Source organism: Notolabrus celidotus, chromosome 15 (assembly GCF_009762535.1).
Source record: "Notolabrus celidotus isolate fNotCel1 chromosome 15, fNotCel1.pri, whole genome shotgun sequence".
Lineage (NCBI taxonomy): Eukaryota > Metazoa > Chordata > Actinopteri > Labriformes > Labridae > Notolabrus > Notolabrus celidotus.
Window position 1 is genome coordinate 14,605,465 of NC_048286.1, and position 26,538 is coordinate 14,632,002.

The 26,538-nt window shown below is 40.2% G+C and overlaps 2 protein-coding genes across 2 annotated transcripts in view; one reads left to right on the plus strand and one right to left on the minus strand.

Annotated features, from left to right (window-relative positions):
- The first annotated feature begins 2,275 nt into the window (after positions 1-2,275).
- cebpd (CCAAT enhancer binding protein delta) lies at positions 2,276-3,780 on the plus strand. Its single transcript, XM_034703805.1, has one exon. It carries the CDS (start codon positions 2,542-2,544, stop codon positions 3,448-3,450), a length of 909 nt encoding a protein of 302 aa, XP_034559696.1. The 5' UTR covers positions 2,276-2,541; the 3' UTR covers positions 3,451-3,780.
- Positions 3,781-3,873: 93 nt separating this feature from the next.
- The window catches only part of spidr (scaffold protein involved in DNA repair), a 39,430-nt gene continuing 16,765 nt past the window's right edge, over positions 3,874-26,538 (minus strand). Inside the window, exons 9-20 of the mRNA XM_034703230.1 lie at positions 25,911-26,115; positions 23,863-24,098; positions 13,723-13,881; positions 11,100-11,187; positions 10,256-10,396; positions 10,087-10,149; positions 9,374-9,572; positions 7,675-7,872; positions 6,372-6,465; positions 6,174-6,285; positions 4,971-5,027; positions 3,874-4,412 (exon numbers count right to left, since the gene is read on the minus strand). Coding sequence (XP_034559121.1) covers positions 4,293-4,412; positions 4,971-5,027; positions 6,174-6,285; positions 6,372-6,465; positions 7,675-7,872; positions 9,374-9,572; positions 10,087-10,149; positions 10,256-10,396; positions 11,100-11,187; positions 13,723-13,881; positions 23,863-24,098; positions 25,911-26,115 — 1,672 coding nt within the window. The 3' untranslated portion in view covers positions 3,874-4,292. The remainder of the gene's footprint in view (positions 4,413-4,970; positions 5,028-6,173; positions 6,286-6,371; positions 6,466-7,674; positions 7,873-9,373; positions 9,573-10,086; positions 10,150-10,255; positions 10,397-11,099; positions 11,188-13,722; positions 13,882-23,862; positions 24,099-25,910; positions 26,116-26,538) is intronic.

A 26,538-nucleotide genomic window follows, 5' to 3' on the forward strand; every position in this document is an offset into this window, starting at 1 on the left:
ATATATGATGCTCCTTCTGAATGTACCCATTGTTTCTTATGTACATCTAAAATAAAGTTGCAAAAAAAAGGAAAAAAAAGAAAAAGAGGGTGTAAAAGCTCGACAATACTGCTCTAAGTTTGAAGCCATATATTTAAGACAAACGAGTCTGGCCGACCTCGTTACCTAGCTTAGCAAGGTTACTGGTTTTGGATGTTAATGAAAAGTAATACAATCTAATAGTGCATCAGTTAAGATTCAGCAAAGGAAAGACATAAAATTAATACTCCGTTTCATTCTTTACAAAGAGGGTCTAAAAAAACCCTCCCTATTAATAAAAAAGAAATGATAAGCCCAGGGAGTATGCATTATGAAGTATTGCAACTTATCAAATATTGCAGTTTTATTTTTAGGGGGTTTAATTCGTGATAGCGAATTTGAGTGCAACCGGAAGTAAATTTCCATAAGATAATTGACTTGATTCTGCAGGTGCGTTGAAAGACCACCAGGTGGCGCACATTACTTCTTTAAAAGGCTAAAACAGTGGAAAAGTACAAGCACACTTCCTAACAGGAAAACATGGGAGAGTTTCCGAGAAATGTCAGAACATGCGTCTTTAAAGGGGGCTGGTAAATGATAAGATGATGTGAGTTAAGATAATCAAAAGCATCTGTACGTTACTTTAAGGCCTTTAACCACTTAAATTTATCAACCTAAATACCTTTAAAAAAAACTATATATACTCAATTTATAATTGAGTGCACTGATTACACTCTTAACCTGAGTGCCTTTTAAAGTTTATGAATATAGGTTTCACACCATTTTCATGCAAAACTTTGCTTCTGGTAAATGGCTGTTCCAGCAGCTCTACTGTGTTTAATTTTTCATTTCTTGTGAGGTGTGCCATTTTTGTTCAGGTGTGTCCTCCTGTTTTGTAATTGGCTATATGACCTGTCTGTATGTAGACTGAGAGAAACTATGAGCATATTTAGAACATTATGCATTACTAATGAGGATACATGGAATTTTGATAATTTTGATTATTAATCTGCAATGATAGACAGTCAGAGCCAACACCAAATACCTGTCAGTGCACTGAAAAATAAACGGTCACAGTAATAATGTACTAACACAGTAAGGCTGAAATCTTTCAATCCAGTCAAATCAGTACATTTCCTCCTTGAATTAATGCTCAGGAATCAACATTTAGTTAAAAATCATGAAAGTAATTATCATTTAAATGTGAATAAGACCTTGAAAGGAGTATACTCCTGTGTTTTTGGTGGTTTCCCTACATGGAAAAACTGCTACCATATGTGAGTTTGTAAATCAGACCAGCTTATAGGCCTGATGACAGACAACCTTTTTAACTGCACATGTAAACATTATGACCCCAATATACCTGGTATGGCATATACAAATAATGTGCATTCATTTATGTTTAGAGTCTTTATTTAGTAAATTGTAAAATGAATGAGCCATAACAGCATACAGAAGGTGCTATGGTGATTATGTTAATATGTTCCTCCTTTCATAACTCCACTTTTATCATGCACTGTTTTGTTTGCAGTATTTCACCATTTTGAAGACCAATGGTAGAGATTAACCATACACATTTTCAAAAGTACTGCTCTTAAATTAATGTATCATGTACCTTAATGGAGTTATTTCATTTTCTGGTACTTTACCAAACTGTAGTTGAAGAACTTGCAATTCTTACTGTGAAGTATTTAGCTTACGTAATGAGTACTTTCAAGATTCATATATTGATAAACAAGATCAGTTTAAGAAATATGATGTAATATTACAGATTAACCACACTATACTAAGCAGCTACCACAAACTTAACCTTAACAAGCTGTGTTTAAGTACCCCTAACCTGTTAGCACATGTGTATGATGATGAGATAATTTTATAATAATTTGATTTATATGTTGTTACGCAGGGCATACGCCCACAGAATGACAACCTTTTGGTATTAAAATGACAGTTTTACTTTGTACCTTAAAACTTTAAACCTTAAATTTGTAATTATAGCAAAAGTGTGCTACTGTTTTTTCACTGAATGATCTAAAAACATTCATGGAGCTTGTGCCAGAGAACAAAATGAACTTAAATCCCAAACAGCAAGAGCCCTCAGTATGTAAACAACTCTGAACCATTCATACAATCGTAGTAAAGAGTGGGTGGCACGAGGAACACGCCTCTCTCTCCTCAAATGGGAAGTGAACGGACATCACGTGACCCCCATTTAGTCTTGACTGGCTCGTGAGAGGGCGGTGCGTCTGACGTCAGCGCGGAGACGATACAAAACTCTCCGCGAAAGTCCAGCTGTCTCAGAGAAGTGTCAAGAAGTGATTCAGACCTTGTCAAATGACAGGACACCTGACAGTCAACACCCAGGGATAAAAACAAAGCTTCAGAAGTTCATTTTAAGGTGCCTGCAGAGAAAGAAAGGGAAGCCGCTGCATAGAGTGTTGTGCAGAAAGTTGTCACACCTGTGGGTCACACTTCAAGAACTTTATTTCCTTCCAAACCCACGTGGACAAGTCACCAGGGTTCATGTGTGACATATACAGCCTGGACTCTCATTGCGTGTCTCCACAATGCAACATGAGTTGGGCAATGGAGCCTGCTAACTTCTACGAGAGCACCAAAATGGGCGGCCCGCAGCAGGGGCTCCTCAAGCCGGGCAGCAGGAGCGACGCTGCGGGCGAGGACGGCACCATGGTGGAGCTGAGCACCGCCACGGCAATGTACGACGACGAGAGCGCCATCGACTTTAGCCAGTACATTGAGTCCATGACAGCCGTGCCAAACCTAGAGCTGTGCAACGACGAACTCTTCCTCGACCTGTTCAACACTGTGAAGCAGGAGAAGGCGGATTTCTACAACCTTCAGAGCCCCGTCCTGCCAGGAGGCATGCCGCAGCAGCAGCAGCAGCAGCAGCAGCAGCATCTGTCAGCCGCATACACTGCGGAGAGGAAGGCGGACAGCAGGCTGGATACAGGGCTGTTCAGTGCTCCCATCAAACAGGAGTCCGACTGGAGCGACAGCGACATGTCTTCATCTTTGCCATCCCAGATTGAAACGTGCGCCCAGACCTCCGTCAGCCTTCCTACAGGGCAGCCCACTCCTCCCACCACCCCAGAGCCCGTCTCGAGCGTCAGCTCTGCCAAGTCCTCCCCGAGGAAGATGGGGAGGGAAAAGGGCAAGAAGTCTGTGGACAGGTACAGCATGGAGTACCGACAGAGGCGAGAGAGGAATAACATTGCTGTGAGGAAAAGCAGGGACAAAGCCAAGATGCGCAACTTGGACATGCAGCAAAAACTGCTTGAACTGGGCTCTGAAAATGAAAGACTTCATAAAACTGTTGATCAGCTAACCAGAGAGCTCTCCGGGCTCAGAGATTTCTTCAAGCAGATGCCCAACTCGTCTTTTGCTGGCTCTACAAGTGTAGAGAGCCGGTGACAGATTAATAATTACTATATGAACTGAGTTTCAGGAGACATACCTCAACAGACTTGACTTCTTACCATCTGTACCAGATGTATTTTAAGCTTACCATAATGGCACTGGAAAATATATGATGTTGCTGCCATATTTTGTGGGAACTTTCTCTATTAAATTATTTTACCACTGCATTTATGTGATATTATTTGACCTGATATGGTACATGTTTTATAATTCCACACTTTGTATAAGAGCCAGAGCATGATCTTTTATATAGTTTGTATGAAACCTCGAAAATATTTTTGTTTATGGAATCTGTAATAAAATCGCTGAAAAGGTGAAGAAAAATTCTGGTTTCTGAGTAGTCTTTGCAGATAATCAAGTTGTGTTGAGGAAGGGTGTTTAGAAAAAAAAAGGGTGCAACAGGAAATAGACAGCACAGTCAGCAAAAATACAACTTTTATTGACAGTCTCAGATATTTTACTCAGAGGTGGATGAGTTGAAAATAAGATGTTTGAGTCCATGTAGAAAATGTGTTTAAAGCCAAAAGACCTGTTAGCAAAGTCACAACCCATGGATGAACCACGTGGGCTGCTTTGACAGACTGCATGCCACTGGTCTACCCTTGGGCTGTCAACTCCTGCTCCACAGGATCACATATCATTAACACAAACAAGACCTTGTCTTCTTCCAGTCTCGCTAACTTCACCACAGCCTAGAGCGTTCAGGGAGGCCTTCAGAGGGTGGCTAAGGACATGGGAGGCTGCACAGGCTCAGATCAAGGCCTAGTGTGCAGATCTGTGGAGCCAGCTGAAGCCTGAGGATTGATATCATTAGAGTACTTGTCCTGATGGTCGCCTCAGAGGCAGATTTCTTCCAGGCCAATCCAGAGGGCAGGTTTCCTGGTGACCACTCGGACATAAGCAGGGAGGGGGCCCACCTCTTTTCCCAGGACATTCTCCACATCGTAGCCTAGGAACTGAAACAGATCCAGTCCATCAAAAAAAACAACTCACACCTTTCCTGCTATTTCACTTCTAACTTAGACCTCTTCAGACTGACAACTGATCTGTTTGTCCTTTATTTGCAAATATATGTATTGTTTAATCTAATTATGTTTGAGTGCACTTAAAGCCCTGATCTTTGCACACTGGTCAGTATATCTATTTATCTAACAAATTTGTCTGCACTTATTACCCTCCCCTGGGATAAAAGGCAAACAACACTGTGTTTGCAAAGATTATGAACAAGTCCACCACCTGCAGGCTGTAAAAGACAGTCATCAAAATATCCTGAGTAAAAACTGCTAAAAAAAGAAATCACTACAGCAGGTGTTGGATGAAGATTACGTCAGTAATTGGCAGCAAATTCCTTCAACTGTATCAATGACCAGCACGAGTCAGGGAATTTAGTGTTCAGAACAGAACTGGCTGACATGAACAAATGGCTGTGCTTTTAGGACTTATTGACAGAAGATCAATGCAACACATAGTCCAGCCCACAGTTATGTAACTTTTAACTGAAAGAGCAAACTTACCTCATTACCCTCAAGGGCTGCAGTGTTTAAGATGGACATGATCGTCTTTTGCTGCAGCTGTTAAAGATATAAAGATATAAACAGGTGCATTTAGTGCATTTTTAATTATCAACCAAAGTAGTGTTACACTGAGATTGTGCGCTTACTGATGACTAATAGACCAACAGATAGGGTTCAGATAACAGTAGAATGATAAGAAGCAGAACTGATAATTCTATCAGTTTGACTTAGTTTTCTGATTACAGTCACTGCAGGTTTCCACCAATAAAACTGCAATCTTAATGCACATGCAATGAACAATTTTCTTCATTCATGCATTAATGTGCAGAAATGAATTTAATCTTTATGAGTGTCTGTGAACTAGAGATTTGAGGGGCATATTGAATAGTCTTTTGCAGCTTTTCTTTTACTCCTGCGTCAACAGGATCAATCATACTCTGAAATCTGCAACATAGATATGAAGGTTCAATCAGCAGCTGGTTAGAACAATTCAGCAGCAAGACTGGGAGGTGGGGCAAACGAGCAACCAGAATCTCTCCAAAGGAAACGAGTTGTGTGTTCTGAATCACATAAAGAACATATTGCAGACACCCTGGCAATATATGTAGTTTGCATCAAGTTTGCATCTAATAATGACACAAGAAAGCCTTATAACATTGTCTTGAGTTTTGTAACCTACTATGCATGTATCTGCAGCAGTCTGCAGCATATCTGCTGTGCCTTCTCTGCATATCAATTAATGTGATGTAACTTTCCTTGCTGAGTTTAGTAGCTCAAAATAGACCAAAAAAGCATGCTGGTTTGCATACTGGAAATGTGTTTGTTTTGCACACTGTATTTCACATATATACATTGGGACATTGTAAATCATTTTTTAAAATAGTATAGTGCAAGTGTGGGTCTCAGAATGCATCCAAAATCAGCCCACTGACAGATTTGAAGTTTTGGTGAAGTTGCCAAAAAACCTGTTGGAGGAGTAAAGGCTAGGTTCAACACATCATGTCCAGATAAAGGTCAAATCAGGGACGATTGAAGTGCTACAAAGCAGCTTTTTAAAATGTATATTATTTAGAGCTGGGCTAATAAACTGCCATAACCTCATATTTCCTGCAAAGATCTTCTTATCTTCTTCTTTCACTTTTGAGGAATGATTCACAAAACAGTCAAAATCTAATTACTGGTAATAAAACGCACTATTCTCACCTTCACTTTCAAAGTGCAGTTACTTAATGAAGAACTCAGCAGCACTTCCAGTTGAATCTTCATATCGGGCTTTTCTACAACTGACTTGCAAAGAACACAGTGGAAGTTTTGACTGTGGAGAGATAATACACAAAATACAAAGTTAGGATTTGGCATTATGTGTTCATTCAGCTGTTTTGCATTAATTTAAGAACTTACTGTGTTTCAGAGTACTTATCTAGGTTGTCACTCCCACAGTGGTTGCAGGCAGGCCAGGAATAAGCAGTGCTTTCATCTACGCCAACTATCACCCCTGCAGAGAGATGTTAAAAATTACAATTAAATAAATAAAGAAGAACACACGAAACATCTTTGAGAAACAAAAATGCAAACTCTGCTATTCTGCTTTTGTGATCAACTTGATGATCACTGTCAAATGTGAGTGTGTAACTGCAGGAAAGACTGAAACCATTATCAGAGTTAGGGGTTTCAAAGTGTGAGTGTTTGTGACGGTGTAAGAGATACACATCCCTTTCATTTTTATCTGAGATTGAGGAGATAAATGTAGCAAAGTACTCCCTGCCCTTACACCATCTCACTTAACAAGAAGAGCTGTTTTCCCACAAACAACAACATCAAATCTTAACTAAGATACTAAATTCATCAGCGATAAATTGCTCTCGTATGTTCCGGCTTGAGAGGTTTTTTTTTCCCTGGTAATTTCCAGAAGATCCTATCTGCGCACGAGTGCAAAAGATAATAAGATTGTTTTATTTACTTTCAGCCACCTGACCAAACATGTTCGGCCAGAGGGGCCTGAAACAAGAGGGTTCACAGTGTGATCTTTGCCCTCCAATGTGACATGAAGTCAACAGATGCAGATATCTGTCTGATTGTAGGCTGCGTTTTATCTGCAAAATAATTTTGTTACTGGAAAGAATCAGAAAGAAAAGCAGTTATTCACGACGGGGACATTTGCCTGATACTTGAATCAGGTGAGGTTAAAAAGCAGTAAAGCTGTTCTTCCTACTTCAAACAAGTTGCATAATGCTTTCCCATAATCTGACCTGTCACTGTCATGTCACATAATAAAATATATGAATGATAACAAATGCACACTGACTTAGATTTGGTAAAAACAATGTTATGTTTCCACAATTTAGATCTCTTGTACCCTCCTCTGATAATTGAATCCTTATGGGAAGCAGGCGTGTTAATTTCACTGCAAAATGACATGGGAATTGAGAAAAATCCAACAAATGTTCATGTGTTTTTATTTCATAAAGTTCCAAACAATGACAGCCTGAGGACACTGAATAACAAACAGCAGAAAGCGGTGCCTTAAAGCCACATCAAGACCTCTTGCTGAGCTGTAAACTTGAAGATGAAACAAAAACAAGTGGTTTTCTCCCCCTGAGAAATCACCACATTGGGCATGTTCTGCAGGAATTGTTCAGATGAAGTGAGTTACAGGGAAACCGCAGGACTCAGTGGAGGGGGGAAGAAGAGGAGGAGGACTGACCTGTGAGAGAGCAGAGGGAGTTGGGTGTGATCTCAGGACTCAGAGGATCCAGTTTCACAGGTTGGGGCAGGGTTTTTGCCGGGGGCTCTGACAGCGACTGTGAAAGTGACTCTGGCCTGGTTGACGAGGGCTCAAGGCTGCTTTCAGGATCCTCAGAGCAGATCTCAATGACTGACATCTCTGCACATAGGAGGACACCTAGATTTGCATGTTAGAAACATCAAAAAGTCATACAACCTTTAATTTGAATACAAACGCTAGAGTTCTTATTTTGCTTATCTCTATCCAGATTACTTAAAACCCTTCACTGAAGTGACAGTAACAGTACAACTATATAATTAAAGGAAGAAACACTTAATTAAACACTACTTACTGTATTACATAGCATTATTTTTTTATTGAACAACTGAATTAAAGCTGCTACATCAGTAAAATACTGTGTATCAACAGGTTTATATTTTACTTTGATATGACAATGTGTGGAAAAGGAGGGGTCTCCTGTAATGGTGACTGTTTCTGTGTTAATATCACTTCATCATGTATTAGGATTAGGGATGTACACAATTAATCGATTAACGATTAATTGATTGTTAAGACATTACACGAAACACGCAATTTTGTTTAAATTTTTCCGTCATGTGGAGCAAACATCATGTGATCTCATATTACACTCAGCTATCAGGGAGGTGTTTTAAGTTTAAAGCATGTTTTGATGTGAATCAGCTGTTAAAAGTATTGCGCACAGCGGAGACGCTCAGCTGGCGGCTGCGGCTTTGCGTCAGGTCTTCACGTGCGCTTTTTTAAAGAGGATCAAGTTTGCAACTGCTGCCAACAACGACACGGACATAAAGGTTGACACCTTTAAACAGGTCATTTACCACCTTTAGATACAAAGCCAATAGACTGTTAGGAATTGCTAGTACGCTATGTTTACAGACCAGCAACATCAGAGCCGTCTGGGCTTTTCTGCAGCTGGACTGATTTTGACCCGGTTGCGCTCCCGGCTGACACCTGATCGAATACACATGTTTATTTTTCTCAATAAGAACGAGTAGACAGAAAACTGGACACTGTGAGTCTGAAGTACTTTTCTGTTAGTAGTATGAGCCTTTACTTTATAAGATTATGTCAGTGGAGAATATTTTTATGAGCCTGATCATTGATAATCAGGGTTAAACATGTACCCGTATTCAATACAGTCAGTTATATGCATTTTGTTGCTGTAGAAAATATAATTTAGGGGGAAAAACATATTTGGCTTGTTTTTGACATAAGACTAATAATGTTTTTTTTTTTTGATTCATCAATAATTGATTGTTAACATTTTCAAAAATTGATCAGGGAAAAAACTTAAAATGTACATCCCTAATTAGGATGTTTCAGAGGAACAAAAACAACAGTAGAAAGTATAGTACTGACAATGGAGGAGAGCAGTGAAGAGAAATAAGCAGAGAAAGTGAACGTTGTTCCTCCGCCCACTCTGTAGCAGTGAATTTTCCTGACTTTTACCCCCTGCATTCACACACTAGCTCACCTTGACTTGTTGTTGACAGTTTACAAAGGGGCTGGCAGGACAAACCCCCTTATGAACAAAATGTGCCTTTTTGCACTCACACCTGGGCAGTTTGCATGTATAAAGGGAGCTCAAGTCCTATGAGACAACGGTTGGATAGCATGTCAGGTGAAAATAAAGCTCTACCATGTTCTTTGATGGCATCTCTGATTGACATGCGACAGGCAGCCGGGGAATTTAGAGCTTTGAGGACAGAGGAAGTGAGCACACAGGAAGTGTTCACACACAGGGCCACTGATCGTCTACACGGCCTCTCTGGCTGCTCCTCCTGAAGACTGGGGTCTGTCAGCACCAACCAAACCTCACCCTGGCCTACATCGATGCTCTGACATAGAAACAGAAAGGCACACAAAGAGCAGAAATTCGATTAAACAAAGCACGCAGAGTGACCTTAAAAAGGAACAGCTAAGAGGAAATAATAGATTATAAGGGCCACAGATAATGTGGAAATGATACTTCTTGGCAAAGAATAAAAGGAGACTATTTTTCACTTTAGATTATTCATTAAAAAAGCTACACACAATGCTGGTTACTAGTACAGCAACATGAACAAGTGGTTTGAGTATGTGGCAAAGTCCATCACTATGTTCAAAGCTGCTATCTCACCCTGGTCAAAAGTCGCATCGATCAATGTTAAAGAACTTCTGGCCTCCCACAGATTGTCAGACACCGATATGAACACCGCACTCCTGCGTCAGAGCTCACTCTTATCAGATTTTTGGTTGAAATGATCTCAAAGGATGACAGCAGAGCTCGGCGGGACACTTTTCATTACGTACTTTGGACAGAGCTTTAATAAATCAAATTGTTCACAGGAGCAAGAAAAAAGAGACAAGTACCTGCATTATTCTCTTGTATACGACAGTGGCAACAAAACTGCAGCGACAGGCTTTAACCTCACTCTGGAAAGAAAAAAAAACAAGTTTGAGGTCTACCTACTCAAGATAAGTTATCAAGATCTGCAGCAAACTTTAAAATGTTCTGTTTGAGTGTAAAGATACTGTAAACCTGCAGTATGTCTCGTAGTGTTTGTTTGGTATGGGGGAGGTAAAGTGGGGACACAGTCCGCTCCTCAGAGGGTTCAACTGAGCTCTCCTGACCAGACAGCAGGTAGCAGAAACTGGGAGCTGGACCTGCAGGTCTGCATTCCTATAAAGAAAAACTCTGTGAGTTGAATCTTCATGTTAAAGACAAAACAGTCATTTATAGCTGAAACATCTTCCCGGTAAGCTCCATGCAAATTCTGCTATTTTTCTCATCAGATCTTTACAGACATCAAGAAATTTAAACCAATCTTTTCTCTTTTTTTTGGTCTGTTTTTTTCTTCTTCTTTTGCGCACTTTGTTCTGCAGAATGTTTGTGGTCAGCTTGATGAAATTGTCAGTTTGCTCATGTTTTATTTCCTTTGAACACTTTTTAGTTGACAAAAGCCAAAATATGTTTTTTGTTTTTGTTTTACATTTTACAGTCTTTTGTGTCTCTGATTGTTTTCATGAGTTGTGGTGTTGCTCTCCAAAAGCTGGTTTCACACTCAACACTTCTTGGAATGTTTTCAGTGGTTGTGTATTTTTGTTTAAAAAAAGCAGAAAATAAAAGGTTGGTTATTCAAGTAAATATCAAGGATGAGTTGACTTTTCTTTCTTCTAATGTAATTAAACCCAAATCTCATCAGCATGAAGGTCTGGGACTGGCATGACATGCTATTTGATATATCAGTAATTCAGGACTTCAGGAAGTTCTCAAAGAAATATTTTAAGTATTTCTGACAGCAATCAATCTGCTGCTTCAATACTTATACACAATATAACTTCATCTAACTATGAATATGTTCCTTATCCATGCAAGGACTTACAGAGGACGTACTAGGTGTGTTTCCACGATCTTTAAGAGGCATCAATGGGGGCCACAGACTGTCTATCAAGCTGAAAAGCCTGCAGCGCCTGAGAGTGAGACAAAAAAGAGTGAAAAACAGAGTAGGGGGAGGGGGGCGCTGACAAGGGGTGAAAAGAGGAGAAACTTGTGAATAAGGAACTTTTGAGGGAGAGCTCGGAGAGCCAGTTTCACTTCCACTGAAACATGAATCTGTTAAGACAGAGCTCGGTTTAACGTCACTTAGTGTTAACAGGGAGCATGCTCGGGCTGGCAGAGCAGATGCACACAAAAACTGTTTTTACAAGCAGGTTCAGAGATACCGAGGGTGGGAACAGGCGCTCACACCCTATGTAAATCACAATATCATTGTGGTGCAAAAATAACAAGGTTTCAAAAGCCAATTACAAGGGATTTAAGCTACCATGTGTGTAAAGTGACATTTATCTCCCTTCATCCCATTCTTAATCTCAGTAATGAAAGATCACACATAACATGTTCTGAGGACGTTTCATTTAGCTGAACTGATACTGGAAGTGACGATGAAATAAGTGATATGAAGGGGAAACATCCAGCAGCAAGCCCAGCAGGAGGAGACATGTCAATCTCTTGATTCATTGTATCTGTTCTGAGAAGTGCTTGTTGAGTTCAGGGTGGCCGGTCAGTGTTACTTATTCATGGATGTGTGCTGTCATATCAGCCAGTGGTTAACAACCTGTTAGTCAGCCTGTAATCACAGGGTTTCTTTGTGTGGAACTGGTTCTGCAGCCTGTTCAAGTCCAGTGACGCCTGCACGAGGATGAGTAACGACAAAAATAACAGGACTCGTTCAGCTCAGAGTGACACTGGGTGCATACTTGTTTAATTCATGTTAATGCTGCTTTTAATGCCTTAATGAAGTTTCAGTTGACAAATGTCTGCCTCTTATAAGAGCTGCAGTTCTCCCAATAAAGAAAATACTGATATGATGCACCAGTCACTCAGAAGAGGCCTCTGACTTGGAGATTAGAAACACAACATATCTCAAAGACTGTTAAAGATGAGTTAAAAACCTTGACAAAAGAAGAAGATTTATACCAATCTATGTTGTCCATTAAATAGAAGTGAAACATTTAGTTGTCCTTTGTTTAAAGACCGGAACAACTTGCTCCTAACAAAGGGCCTTTTTCATTTTGCTAATTAAAGACCTGATATTTACACCCTTCTATTGTCTCACCTTAAATATGAATGTTACAGAGGCGTGCCGGTATCAAAGGTAGTAACAGAGGCCTTACATAGGTGAGACGGGATGGCGTTGAGCAGGCTGAGGTGGCAGGGCGAAACACGTTGTGTGTGAGTGTCTGAGTCTACGAGAAGAGACTCCTGCAACATGTTTACCTCTTGTGCTTCTGCAAAGTCAAAATGCAATGCAATTTTACGCAGTCCCAGGATTGCTGTGGAAGTACAAAGACGTGAGTGGAGCTGCGGCACAGCGCTGCTAGCATGAAAAGGGCCAAAGGTGTCAAAATCCAAATGCTAGCACCGCTTAATCTGACTGGTTAGCACTTGTTGGTTCACTTGATTTGGAAAAAAAAATGAGTAGGCCTTTTAAACTGTGGTTTAACTGGGGGTAAATGTCAAACCACCTTACTCCCTCGATACTTCTGTTTCACAGGCAGGTTCATAAGTTCGCTGGTCTTTTTGTCCCCGGATAGAGCCAGGCTAGGTGTTTTCCCTTGCATAGTCTTATGCAAAGCTAACAGCCTATTAGTAGCTTTATATAATTACCAATCAGATGTTATAGTGGTGTCTATATCTATCCTTTTGCAAAATAATTTCATTAAAAAAAGAATTAGAAAACTATTATTTTTGAAGCCTTTTAAGTTATGCATTTTAATGGTATGCCTCAAAACCCAATATTTACTAATTCTCAGAAACCGGGAGCTAAAAATGAATGTCTAATTTAAACCAACCAGACCCACGTGTTTTCCCAGTTGAGTGTATAGGACAGTCCATGTGCAAGCACTGAAGATAGCCCATCACAGACTCACCGCAGACAACCTCCAGTGACATTATAGGCTGTGGTGGCATTGAAAATACCAGAGATGTAAACAAACCCCCAGCCCCCGTCTCAAAATGTTCCCATGTCAGTTCATCTTGTGCTTCTAATCTGGGATCCTGACTATGGAAACTCACACAGGGACACTGAGCGTGCACCTCAGTATCACCTTACATGTAAACACTGCTGCACTGCTGGCAGAGCAGCATAATCAAGTTCATATGAGCTCACATTAAAATCTCATTGTGCTGTCAGTGTGGGTGTTAATGTTTGAGAAGGGCATTCAAGGATACAAATGGGGAATTTGCTGCGGTTCGCAAAACTGGAGATTCACACATTAGGCACTAAAACAATCAATCTACATGTGCTATATGATTTAACTCCAGAGCTTTTAAGGTAACAGGCTGTACTAAGGCTTCTTTCATATCAGGACCTGTCTATCACCGGCATTTACCCGGGGCTAAGAGGCGAGATAAGATAACCTCGGTAAAGTTTACCCATGGCTGTGAACTGAAATGCAGGTGAAAAGACACAGAGGCTTAAAGAGATGAAGAGGTGCAGGTCTCACCTTTCTCGAGTGACTCGCTGCACCACTTTAATGCCTCTCAGCACACAGGTCTGCCCCACCCACGTGTGGATGTACTGGCAGAGGTCGTCTTTGCAGGGCAAGAGGTGGAGCTGGACCTCACTGAACATCTCGTAGCTGTCCTGCACAAGCACACAGAGCCTGGGGACAAACAAATAACAACAAAACAACACATGAAGAGACAAAAATAGACTTGTTTGATACACTGATGATATTTTAAGCATTTTCAGGACAAAGTGAAATAAAATACTGCACTTTGAGAGTTTTAATCCTGTCAGCATATCCATCAATTTTAGTTATTTATTGTAAAATAAACAAAAAGTGTCAAAAAACATACTTTGCTGATGATTTAATATTGATATTGTTGTCTTTTCTCACCCTGTAAGATAGTATTGATCCATCATCTTGAATTCGGGGACAATAACGACTGTATTAACCCTCCTGTTATGTTTGTTTCTTGGGGACAACAATAATGTTCCTGGGTCAACTTGACCTGGAGCATATTTAATAATTCAAAAGTATCAGAACCCCAAAAAAATCCCAATAAACATTTTTTAAATCTCATTATTAACTCCATTACTAACCATTTAAATCAATAATAAGCACATTGGTGTTCTTTAATTCTCACATATCATAGTTCAATGAAGTTAATTAACTTGTTTTTTATGAAAATTCATTCATTCAAAGTTTTATATGTACATTGGAAAGTGATTGGGGTGAAATATGTAACACAGTTGGAAAGAAACATTTAGTATTTGACACTTCTGACCCCTTTTGGCCTCCGCATTGACTCCTGGGTCAGGTTGACCCACCAACAGTATCTGTGTCATATAAACATGCAGGGGAGGTTGCAAATGTGTGAAATGAACTGTTTTCATTTTATATGTTGTTCACGCTAATTAGGCCAAGCAGAAGAAGTTTCATAGCGAAAAAATACTTTTAACATTTCTTTTTAGATTTTTAAATTTAAAAATTTGTCAATTTGACCCGCAACATAACAGGAGAGTTAAATTAATTATGATCCAGAACTATGTAAACATGCACCAGACTGTTAGCCACAGCAATGCAAGATACAGTGGAAAAGATAGCAACACTTTGTCATAGCAGCAGAAGTGTTTTTCACTCTCTTTTTCTTTTATACCTGCTTTTGTCCTCGTTTCTCCTGTGGCTGAATGTGCAAGAATAACTTAACAATAAACTTAAGAAAATGCCAGACTACAAGCATTTATTTTCACCCAAACTGAACAATTCTTTATTTGTTTGGATCAAATGATTGCATCATTTTTTGTTTTCAATAACCAGCCATTCATACAACTAATAGTTTTTTTAGCAATTGATGACCACTGCTCTCAGTGAAACACTCTGAGGATACACAGTTAAGTCCTTAGCGCCGACATTTAGAGGTGTTAACGCTGAAGGCCGGTTTGACAGCCTGCTGCTGACAGAAAGACCTTTAACCTAAAAATGTGTGCTGCACTGAACTGCTGTGCAGTCCTGCACTCTGCTGCTCCCAGGGAGCGTGGAACTGCTTACAGGCTCCAGTATCTGAGCCAGTCAAGCCCAGACACAGCCCTGAGAGTAAACAGTACAGTTCATATCCTCTGGTTAGACAAGCAACGGCCAGGACAGGAGAGGAGGAGGAGGAGGAGGAGGAGGAGGAGGAGGAGGAGGAGGAGGAGGAATAAAAAAAAAGACAGGGAAGAGGGAGGAGGACTGTCAGCGCACCCATCATGCATGTGCATGTATGCGCACATCCCAGACGTTAGCAAAGTATCGAGACTGTTTTCAACCACCTGATGGGCCTATAAATGTCCTCTGTTGGTAAACACTGTGTCTGTCTGAGTCTGGTCTGAGAGTCCTGGAAATAGATATCTAAATAACATTCCTGACATGACTTTTAGTGGCTAAGATCAACGTTTAACCAAGATTATTCTCAGTTGTTTACTTTTTTCACTTTTCAAAAATCTGATCTTCACACCTCTTGTGAAAACAACAAAAAATGTTAAACATACAAAAACAGTTCTCTGATTGGTTTTATGTTTTCAGAGCTGAAAACACAAGTGCATGAGCTCAAGATGTAAAGCAAAGTGAGCAGACCTGAACCATGAATGGTATTTATCAACCCAGGACACTTTGTTTGTCCAAGTCAGAGAAGAAAAATGCCTGAGGAAAAATATCATTCTTGAAAGGCAGACATGCTCAGATACTTTCAAAGCAAGAAAAATAAAGAGGGCCTACTGCAGTTGGAATGGGTGATAGGCTACTGTCCTAAAGTGAACCCTCTCAAACAAAAATTTCACCTTAAGCTACAGCTACCTTATCGACAACTTGTATTTGGAAAGGTGGAAATATTCATTAGTTTTACAAATACGCCTATTTTGTAGTGAACAGCACAGCAAAATTATTAAAGGGATTGGGAATGTTTACATATATGTCATGTCATTACTTTCTGTTAACAAAGCATACGAAAAAAGCACTTCTTCAGTCACCTTTTCAATCCATGCTACTGCAAGCAAAGAGAGCCTTCCGCGACTGAAAATACGCAGTGAAAAAGATAAACATGATGTTGTTTTCTGATTGTTTCATAGCTGTTAAACTCTAAAAAACATATAAACACCTCCACACAAACATGCAGACAGGTGTGGGGTTTTGTTTATTTGTTTTGCTGCTGAAGCCACACTTCTTCCTGCCTGCTGCTGTGTGTGTCTCTCTGCTCCGCCCTCCATCACAGCCTCTATGTCGCTTCCTCCTCTCATCTGCGGGTCGGCAAATACTGATGTTTTGATTCATTTATATATGTGTGTGTAGATACACAGTATACAATCTACAATTATTTGTGTGAATTTAATGAGTAAACAGGAAGTACTCCTGTGTTTTTCATGTTTCCATGGAAAATGGCTGACCCTTTGACATTCTTAAATGGCATATAATTGCATATGCAAGTCAAAGACAAATTTCTGCCTTGTTTACACAAAAAGTAGAAATAGCATAGAGTATGTTCTATGCTAAACTAGCATGAATTTGAATGTAGCATTTCCCCGGGACTTCGTCTAACCCCTCCCCCCCTTCCCTCGGAGCTCCTCCAAAACGACGCCCCTGCTTACATGCACGAGTGCCGCTGCTTCGCGACCATATGATCGTGACTGTTTCAAAACCAGTCCTCAGTACATCATTTGTGTTTTGCACAACGTCAACTCACGTCTCACTCAGTGGTTAGACAACACCAAAACATTATCATAGTGAAAGTTAAAAACACAAACAAACATGAAATGGACGCACAGGAGGCAGGCAGAACGGGATTTGATTGGTTTCATAATTTTGACCCTAAAGGCGGTGATTGGTTGGTGTTTTCCAAGGTTTACTCCGGCGGAAGATAGAGGCTTTCATTCGCTCTTTTTAAAGAACACTTTATGTATTAATTGCCATCAGGACAGAAAGATCATTTTAACTAGTATAACAAAATGTGTATCTAAATCTGACTACCTACCCCAGTTTTAATACATTTTTTTTCATGTTTGAATACTTTTACATCGATGCAAGTTCCCAATTTAACAGATTATATGGATATAGGATAATTTGGTATTTTTATTTATATATATATATTTTTTTATGTAATACAAAAATGGTAAATGTTCTACCTTACTATAATTACTAGCATGTAATAATGCACAAAACAAATATTGCAACAGCAAAACAACTTACAATGCCTCTTTAGCTTGTTAGATGTTCGAGGGTTGTTGTTATTATTGTTTGTTATGTTGATAGATTTTTTTGTTGGCGTTTTAATTATGTTGATTTTTACCAAGCTTATAACTTGTATTTTCTGCAGCTGACATTTTTTTCAACTGTATTTTGGGGAAGAGAAGAAGAGAAACAAATAAGATGAACATTGTTCTTGCTAAATATCCAGGAATAAATTAGATACACTGTGTTTTGTATTTACATTCATATATGTGACACTGGACGTTTTCTAGAACTGTGTTTATTTTAGCTTATTAAGCTGAGACAATAACTCAAACCATGGCTGAACATCCAGTATGTAAACAGCTGTTGGTGTTGTGTACGGTGAGAATTTATAAACACTTTCATTTTCAGACGGGCTTGTCTGAACTTGAAAAACCTTTGTGAGACATCTGATGTGACACTTGACAATAAAAACATGAAGAGACTCGTGGTGGCACTAACTTGACAACAACTCTCCCTCCCCCTCCCCCCAAATCCAGTTCCTCCATTTAGCTGTCCACATCCCCACTTCCTCAAACAGTGACCCCTCACTCCTGAAAAAATCCTCTCCCATTGGTCGGTTCCAGTCACAGGCCGTTTTCAGGAATTTGTTATTGTGAGCCATCACAGAATTCTCAGCAACTCAGGTTTTCTTCCAGGAACTGTGATCCACTGAGCCTTTGCAAACACACACACACACACATGCTCCTTCACACACTTGCACACATGCACATAGTCACACTGTGTGCGCATGCAGGCCCACGCACATGAACACCACTACTTGGCAACACACTAAGTAAGTGACCCACACATCAAGAATACAGCAAAGAGGCCTCATTGGTGGGGGGGCGGACAGGCGGGATTCCTTCCAATGTGTTGTGCACCAATCAGTGCAGGCAGAGTGATAAACATGGTTGTAACAGGATCCCTGCAGCACATTGTGTTCCCTCTCCACAGAGAGAGGGAAAAAAAGTAGCCTCTCCTCACTTCCTGCAAACAGTTAATCTTCTTGTTTATTCTATTCTAGATTTACGGGAATTTAACATCTTCTTCAGGCATAAATAACGTACTGGCGTCTCTTTCCCCTGTGTGTGTTAACGCCAGGGCTAAACAACAAAAGGTTCAAATAAGCACTCTGACCAGGAGAGTGAGTCATGGAAGCTGGGGACACAACATTAGGAGGTACAAACTGTCCTTGTCTCTATACAAAATGGGGCCAGCAGGCTGCCAAGTGAACTACCCTCCTCTCCACAGAGCAGGCATGCATCCTGGAAAAGTACTATAACAACACAATGTGCCAAATGGGATTATTTCTGTGCAGCTATTCAAACCTGAACCTCTCACAAGAAACACATAGAGTGACAGATGTGTTAGGCTTGGAATAAATTTAGCAACATATTATATTTTAGAAAAAAAATAAATAGAAAGCAGAAAAGTTGGTGAACAGATTCAGAGATTAAAAATAGAACTCTGAAGTTGATATTTGAACTCAAGTCCTCATGTTAACCTTATAACCTTATCTCCGCCTCCATCCTCTCACTACATAACAAGCCTGCTTAATCTGGTTTACTTCGACAGAAACAGAGGGAGAGGCAGTAGTGTTTCCGGTCAGAGGGCGGCGTTTGTTTACCAGTCACAGAAGCAGCATGGCAGGAGAGAGTGTCATATTACGACCCATGCTCATTTAGTCAGTTAGCTCGTCAGCTGACCGGGGCTCTCCTCAACTTCACCACAGAGTGCCCCTCGAGGGCCGCCTGACAGAAAACCAACCCTTTTCTTTTATTACTCAGCAAAGGACAAAAACAACACTGCAGAGGGCCAGGCAACTACAGGTCATATTTGCTGGATGTGCTTCAAGTAGAACATTCAATGACTCATTAAGAATAACAAGACCACTTGAAATAAGATACACAGGAAGTTTTAGACCACTCATACAAGAAGTCCTTTGAGCAGATATCAATGATTATGGCAGTTTTGCGGACAGGTGATTAAACTCCATGTCACCAGAGTATTTTTTTTTTTAATGAAAATAAAAAAATTTTGGAATATGTTTTTACAACTTGCAAGAATCAATAAATTAATTCCATAATGGAAAAATAAAATTATGTGCAATCATTTAAAGTGACAGAACCACAAGGACTTTTATTTTGACTCTGCAGTTTTGCTTTAGCTTTACATAGCATTTTGTGCCTTTCAGCTCTTAGTTTTGTTTTACAGCTCACAGCTTACTGCTATTGTTCACTCTCACAGCTCTCAGGAGAACCATTTCCAGTCACAGACATCTTCCATTCATCCATCCATTTTCTCCCGCTTATCCGGGGTCGGGTCGTGGGGGTAGAAGTCCAAGCAAAGCGACCCAGACATCCCTCTCCCCATCAACACTTTCCGGCTCCTCCTGGGGAATCCTTTCAACGCAGAGGAGCAGCGGCTCTACTCCGAGCTCCCTCCAGATGTCTGAGCTCCTGACCCTCTCTCTAAGGCTGAGCCCAGCAACCCTTCGGAGGAAACTCATCTCAGCCGCTTGGATCCCAGTCTTGTCCTTTCGGTCATGACCCACAGCTCATGACAAACATAGGTGAGGGTTGGAACGTAGACCGACTGGTAAATTGAAAGCTTTGCCTTCTGGCTCAGCTCCCTCCTCACCACGACGGTCCGATACAATGCCCGCATCACTGCTGATGCTGCACCAATCCGGCTGTCAATCTCTGGCTCCATTTTACCCCCACTTGCGAACAAGACCCAGAGATACTTAAACTCCCCCACTTGGAGCAAAGTCTCAATCCCCACCGAGAGAGAGCAATCCACCGTTTTCCGGCAGAGAACCATGGCCTCAGACTTGGAGGTACTGACTCTCATCCTGGCCGCTTCGCACTCAGCTGCAAATCGCCCCAATGCCTGCTGAAGGTCCCAGCTCGAAGAAGCCCACAGAACCACATCGTCTGCAAAAAGCAGACATCTTGTCTTAGAAAAAATAAAGCCTGGTTTATACTTTAGCGTTGACTCTATGCCGTAGCTACGCCAAAGGGGCGGATGCCGTCGTGAGCACTACACACTTCTGAAACACAGAAGTACATAGTGCATGTAAAGCGTATGTAGCATGTAAAGCGACACGCTTTGCAATACTCCACCCAAACACTAGTCCCGAGTAGGGCTGTCAACGAATATTCTAAATTTGAACATATATTTGAATATTAAAACAAAACGGAGATTCGATTGTGAAAATTAATATTCCACTGCGGAAAAAAAACACAACAGCGGCTCCTTTGCGAGTGGGCGCACTGCATGATGGGTCAGGGACAGGTCACAGGAGTCGCACATGCAAAGCGTGAAGCAGATGTGGACATGTGGACTGTCTTGTTTTTTTTGCAAATAACCTGTCCGGCCTAAGACCCTACATTGACAGTGGACTAAAAGAGCCCGACAATCAGTGACACTGGGATAAAATGCAGTTTTTCTCTTTTTTTTCATACTAGCGCCAAGAATGTAAGTGGACCACTTTTTCGTTTTTAACTTTAACTTCAATTAATGTAAATAATATTTGCTTCAATCACTGAATGAAGCCTGCCTATATTAGGGACAAGATTCAGGACTTTTAATTGCTCGCACAAGTCTTGCTCAGCACTCACTCAGCGCATTGCGCACAAAGAGGGGTGGGGGGGTCAGCGAGTGAGCGAGCAAGAGGTCTACAGTCTTAAAAGTGTTACGGTAGGTCATTTACTTGTTTTGTAATGTGTAGGTATGTTTTAGCCATGTTAAATCTGAAATAAAAATACACATACAAGTAGTTATGTCTCCTTGTATTAGTTTGTCCACCTGTTATTGACATAATGCGCAAATATAGATATTCGAATGGTTCGAACCTATGTTTTTTTTTTAGAGTGAATTTTGGAATGTCATTTTGGAGCAATTTTGACAGCCCTAGTCCCGAGTGTAATTCCTATGCTATTCATATCGCTAGTTTCTGGTCCCGCTACATTCTCTTCTTGTTTGTTAAAAGGACACTATGTCAACTCTGAGCAAGTTATCCTGTTATGATGAAGATTGAGCTAACAAATGTTGAGCAGCAGTTTATCATACTGAGACTATTGCTAAGAAGAAAGAGAGGAGACATTGGAGGAGATGTAATGTACAGCTAATGTACGCCTGTCGAACAGTGGTTCCAGGAATATGAGGCAACTCAGTGGACCAATCACAGGCCTGTCTGCATCGTTATGAAATTCTTGAGGAGGAGCCATAGACTGTATAAATAATGGACGTAGTATCCATGACGTCACCCATCTGTTCCTGAGCGCTGTTTTGAAGCCAATCATCTGCGGCAGCCATATTGGAAATGCGGAACTCAACCAGTCATAGTGTGAGGTAAAGAGGCGGAGTTCGAGCCTCCTAGCCAACAGCTGTGTTCCCGTCCAGGAGTCAAGTCAGTCAGTAATGTCCTTATTTGGGAACAGTGTGTGCCGACAGAGAAATTAGCTACGTAGAGCCAAGTCATTTTTTGAACCAGGCTGTAAACATGTTTATTAATGCTGCAAAGATCGTCTTTTTTGAATGAGTGTCTGTGGTTTCCGGGGTTTCTGCAGCCAGCCTCAAGCGGATTCTCGATGAATTGCAGTTTATAACACTTCCGCATGGACTTCATAGTTTGACATAGTTTGAGACCAGAGGTTGCCGCTTGGGAGGAGCACATAAGGCTATTTGCACAGGCTTCTGTATAGGCACAAGCTAGTGAACAAGTTACTTAGCTGCTTAAGTGACAGTGAGATTTCTGTCTGTAATCAGATGAGTCTAAATTGAAACTTAAAGAAAAGAAAACATTTAATTTATTTGGGATGAAACATGATTGTAAATGATGTTTAATGTCTGCCGAAGTTTAAATTGTGCAAATTATCGCAAACACTGTTAGCATAACAAAATGCTCAGATTTGTCAGTGTTGGGGCGCTGGTGGCCTGGTGGTTTAAGCGCTCCACACACAGAGGCTATAGTCCTTGTTGCAGAGGTCGCCAGTTCAGCTCCCAGCTGTTTGCTGCATGTCTTCCCCTGATCTCTGCTCCCCGAATTTCCTGTCTCTCTTGAGCTGTTGTATCGTAAAGGCAAAGAAAGGCCCAAAAAACACAACTTAAAAATAAAAAATCTAATAAAAATGGCAGTGTTTAGTTCTCAGCTTGTTGCGTTGCTTGAGTTGAAAAAAAAATAAAATCAACAGTACCTAATAATTGTTTTTGTTATCCATCTATTGGGCATTTTTTTCTTGAGTCAAGATGAATTTTGTTGACAAAGTTTAGAACGATTGAAGAGAGTATATCTTGAATTGTCAATAAGCAGAAAGGAGACTGTAAACCAAATCTACCCACAGGTACAAATAAAGTGACATTCTCTAACTCAACACAGAGAAACATACAGTTGTGCTCATAAGTTTACATACCCTGGCAGAATTTGTGATTTTTTTTGGCCAGTTTTCAGAGAATATGAACAATAAGAGAAAAACTTTTTTTTCACTCATGGTCAGTGGTTGGGTGAAGCAAATTTTTATCAAACAACTGTGTTTACTCTTTTTATATCATAATGACAACAGAAACTACCCAAGAAACCATACATTCTGCCAGGGTATGTAAACTTATGAGCACAACTGTAGTTTACAATTAGTGTGATAAATAAATGATTACATTCTTTGAATTCTAGAAGCAGCTATTGTTTGTTCTTGTGGTTTTTAAAGATGGTATGATAATTAAAGGCATTGAAACTGAAAATCTACTTAATGGCCTAACTGATTCAGATCTATTAATTTGATTGTTTCCAGTGTATATCATGGCAGTGTTCAGGCTTTACCTGCAGATAGAGAAGCCAAAACTAAAATAAATCAGAACCTACTGCATGCGGCTCCACATTTTCTTTAAATTAAGTCTAACAGGCTTGGCATTTGTACAACCTAATTAAATCCATTTTTGGTTTCCTTTAGTGCATTAAGGTAATGAACGCTGCAGTAAACCTGTTCCACCCAGGGGAGTGTGAGTGGGCACTAATTCAACTCTGGGTTGCTGGAGCACGACATTGTGAAAACCTCATGTTGTCTTTCCAGAGAATTGGCCAGAATCGCACACTGAGGGGCTGGATTCAATTAGAAATGTTTGTGTCCTTTGTCAAACAATGCCATATGGCTGGAGACAGTATGAGCACTTTGTGGGGCCTGCTGCGATGTGAACAATAGCTCGACCACTGAGACACATTGTACCACCGAAGGGAAGCATGCAAGGCCTCAGACCAGCATACAATTTAAAAAAAAAAAAGAGCAATTCATACTGTGAGAGAGAAGCATAAACAGCAGATAAAATGTGATTTTCCCCCTAGTCTCTTTTGGCATGAAATGACAAACCAAAGGCCTTTATCAGCTGGTCCAACACTACCTTGTTTTGCCCTTTTCTGCTGGGGGAGCAGCTGAGGACGACCTGAAGGGACCTTTGGGCTTGAGAATAGAAGAAGAGGAATCAGGCACGGGAATGGAGTAAACTCTCTGGACCACCACCTCCACATCCTGCCCCACAGAGCCAGCCTGCCCAAGACCCTCAATAGCTTCCAGGAGAGAAGGGCAGTGTCTCCTCAAAACTCTCACAGCACTGCACAGAGCATCAGAGGCGGCAACCTGAAGGGCAGAAAGAGAGAAGAATGAGAGGTTGAATAACTGACAGAAAAATGACTGCACATTTTTAATAAAGTAATATAGTTACTGGTTGTGTTAGTCATTTAACATAATGATAATGAAAATACTATGTTAACACTTATTCTAATAGCATTGTCCTTTTACCTTTAATAACTTAATATTGTACCGTTCATGTCACTGTGCAGGTACTTGTTGTTTAGTGGTTATGTGTTGTTGTGTAGCTGTTTGTATGTTGTACTGTTTGTTTTTAATAGAGGCATTTGGCCTCATTCACTAACAGTGCGTACACACGATTACGTGCTTAAACTGTGCGTACGCACGTTTGAAGCACAAATCTGGGATTCATCGATATATTCTTACTTGAATTTGTTCTTACACTGCAAACAAATTTAGAACTTCCTCAGACCATGCGTACGCACAAATGATGACGACCAACTTTCTCAAAAAATGTAAACACATACTCTTTTAACTAAATGCATGACATATTTCAACTACTTTCAGTAAAAGAAAAAAGCCAGATGACTGTCATATAGCCATCTGGCAAAAAGAAAGGCAGAAAACACATCACATTTTCTATTTTCAAGGTTTTATTTCAAGGTTAGCTACTATTTTTGTCGATATTTTTTTATTAGAATGGGTAAAATGAACTACTGATTTTGCGTAAGCATTTATTTTATGTGCAGAGTAAGAACATTTCTATGCATTTATTAGTGAATGAGGCCCATTGTCTTTGTTTCCCACCCAGCGACAGATGTACAGATGTAAATTAGCTCATAGCTAACTCTGGTACAGCTAAATGGCTGTATACTGTCCCTGTCACAATTAACAATTATGATAAAATAAAATAAAACATTTCCTCTACAATAACTTGGATTTTGAAAAAAGTAATAATAATAATTTACTATTAAACTAAACTATTTAATTACATTAAAAAAAGATAATAAAGGTTCATAATAAAATAGTCTGTTTGGGTGGGCTGATTTCTTTTAAAACTTCTGCGGCACAGCTGACTGTTTAATTGAGCTTAATAATGTTTAATTTTTTTAATGTTCTACAAGTCTGCCCCCCACACCATCCCCCAAAAACTAGGCCTCTGTATTTCCTGAGGCAAAAGGTAAAATTTCCCTAACCCTAAGAAGGAAAGAAAAAAAGAATAGCTGCAATAGAGATCTGCTTTAAAATTAGAGCATGGCTGATGCCAAATTTCCTGCCCTGAGATGTGATTGGCTGATTTATTTGTATTTGCTCAAAGCAAATTGCGCTTCAAATTTAGGAAATCAAGCATAGATTTAAAGCAACCGCACTGGTATCATATTCCTACAACACACACCAAACAAATCCCTAAGTGACTGTTTTGGGTGGAATACTCCAGCGGGACTATTTATTTTTCTCCCTTCAAAAATATTATGAGAAGACACTAATGAACCCTGTGGAAAAATGCAGTGTTGACATAAATGCACCTGTGTTTTATTATAAATTCATACAGAGTATTGTATGAGTAATAAAATTGTATTAAATGTATGATGGATATTGACACAAGCCTCCTAATGTGATAATTCCATCATGGGGTTTGCACACAAACATTGAAATTGACAAGAACATTATGGACACCGGCAAAGTTCTCTGCACACAACATACTCTGTCTGTCTGTCTGAAGTGTTTACACTCAGACTAAATGGACTGATTCAATTCATCTGCAGAGAAACAAAGAACTTCAAAATGCCTCCATTACAATCCTACAGCACTTAACTTTTCAAATAATTATTTCGATGCAAAACACCTGACACATTTTACCTGTTTGCCATTGTTCTCTTCTGAGGACCCGCCCACCTCCAGCAGTCCAAATGCTTTACACAGAGAATATGGCCGGCACCTTCCTGCTGACAGCAGGCCTCCAGGAGTGGGCATGTGAGTCGGTTTGGATGCAGAGTAAACTTTCTGGCTGAAGTATGTGTTTAGAATAATATCGCAGCTGAATCCCTCTATGGAAAGACTCTGCCTGCAAAGAGATAAAGTTCATACGTTTTAGATTAGAGGTAAAGCAGTCCCTTCAGTGCCATCATGCTCTCTTTTTATAAATAACATTTCCTTATTGCGTGATGCAAACAAAAGAGACGAGGACCTTGAATTCTTCATGAAATGAAACATATGGATGTTGGGCAATAATAAACATTTTGTTTTGCGATGAGGTTGATAAAAGCAGAACACTTTAAGGCTAAGATTATTGCACAAACATAAGGGGGCGAGAGCTTAAGACGGTTTGAATGTCAAACTCAGATAAGGTACCAAACACCTCCACAAGTCTGCTCACTTTGTACCACCGAGCAAAGTGTACAATCTCGTATATGTCTACCTTCTCAGAGGCAAGTGAAAATACACAGCAGAGGCATTTGTTACCCCGAAAAAGAGACATTTTCCATGT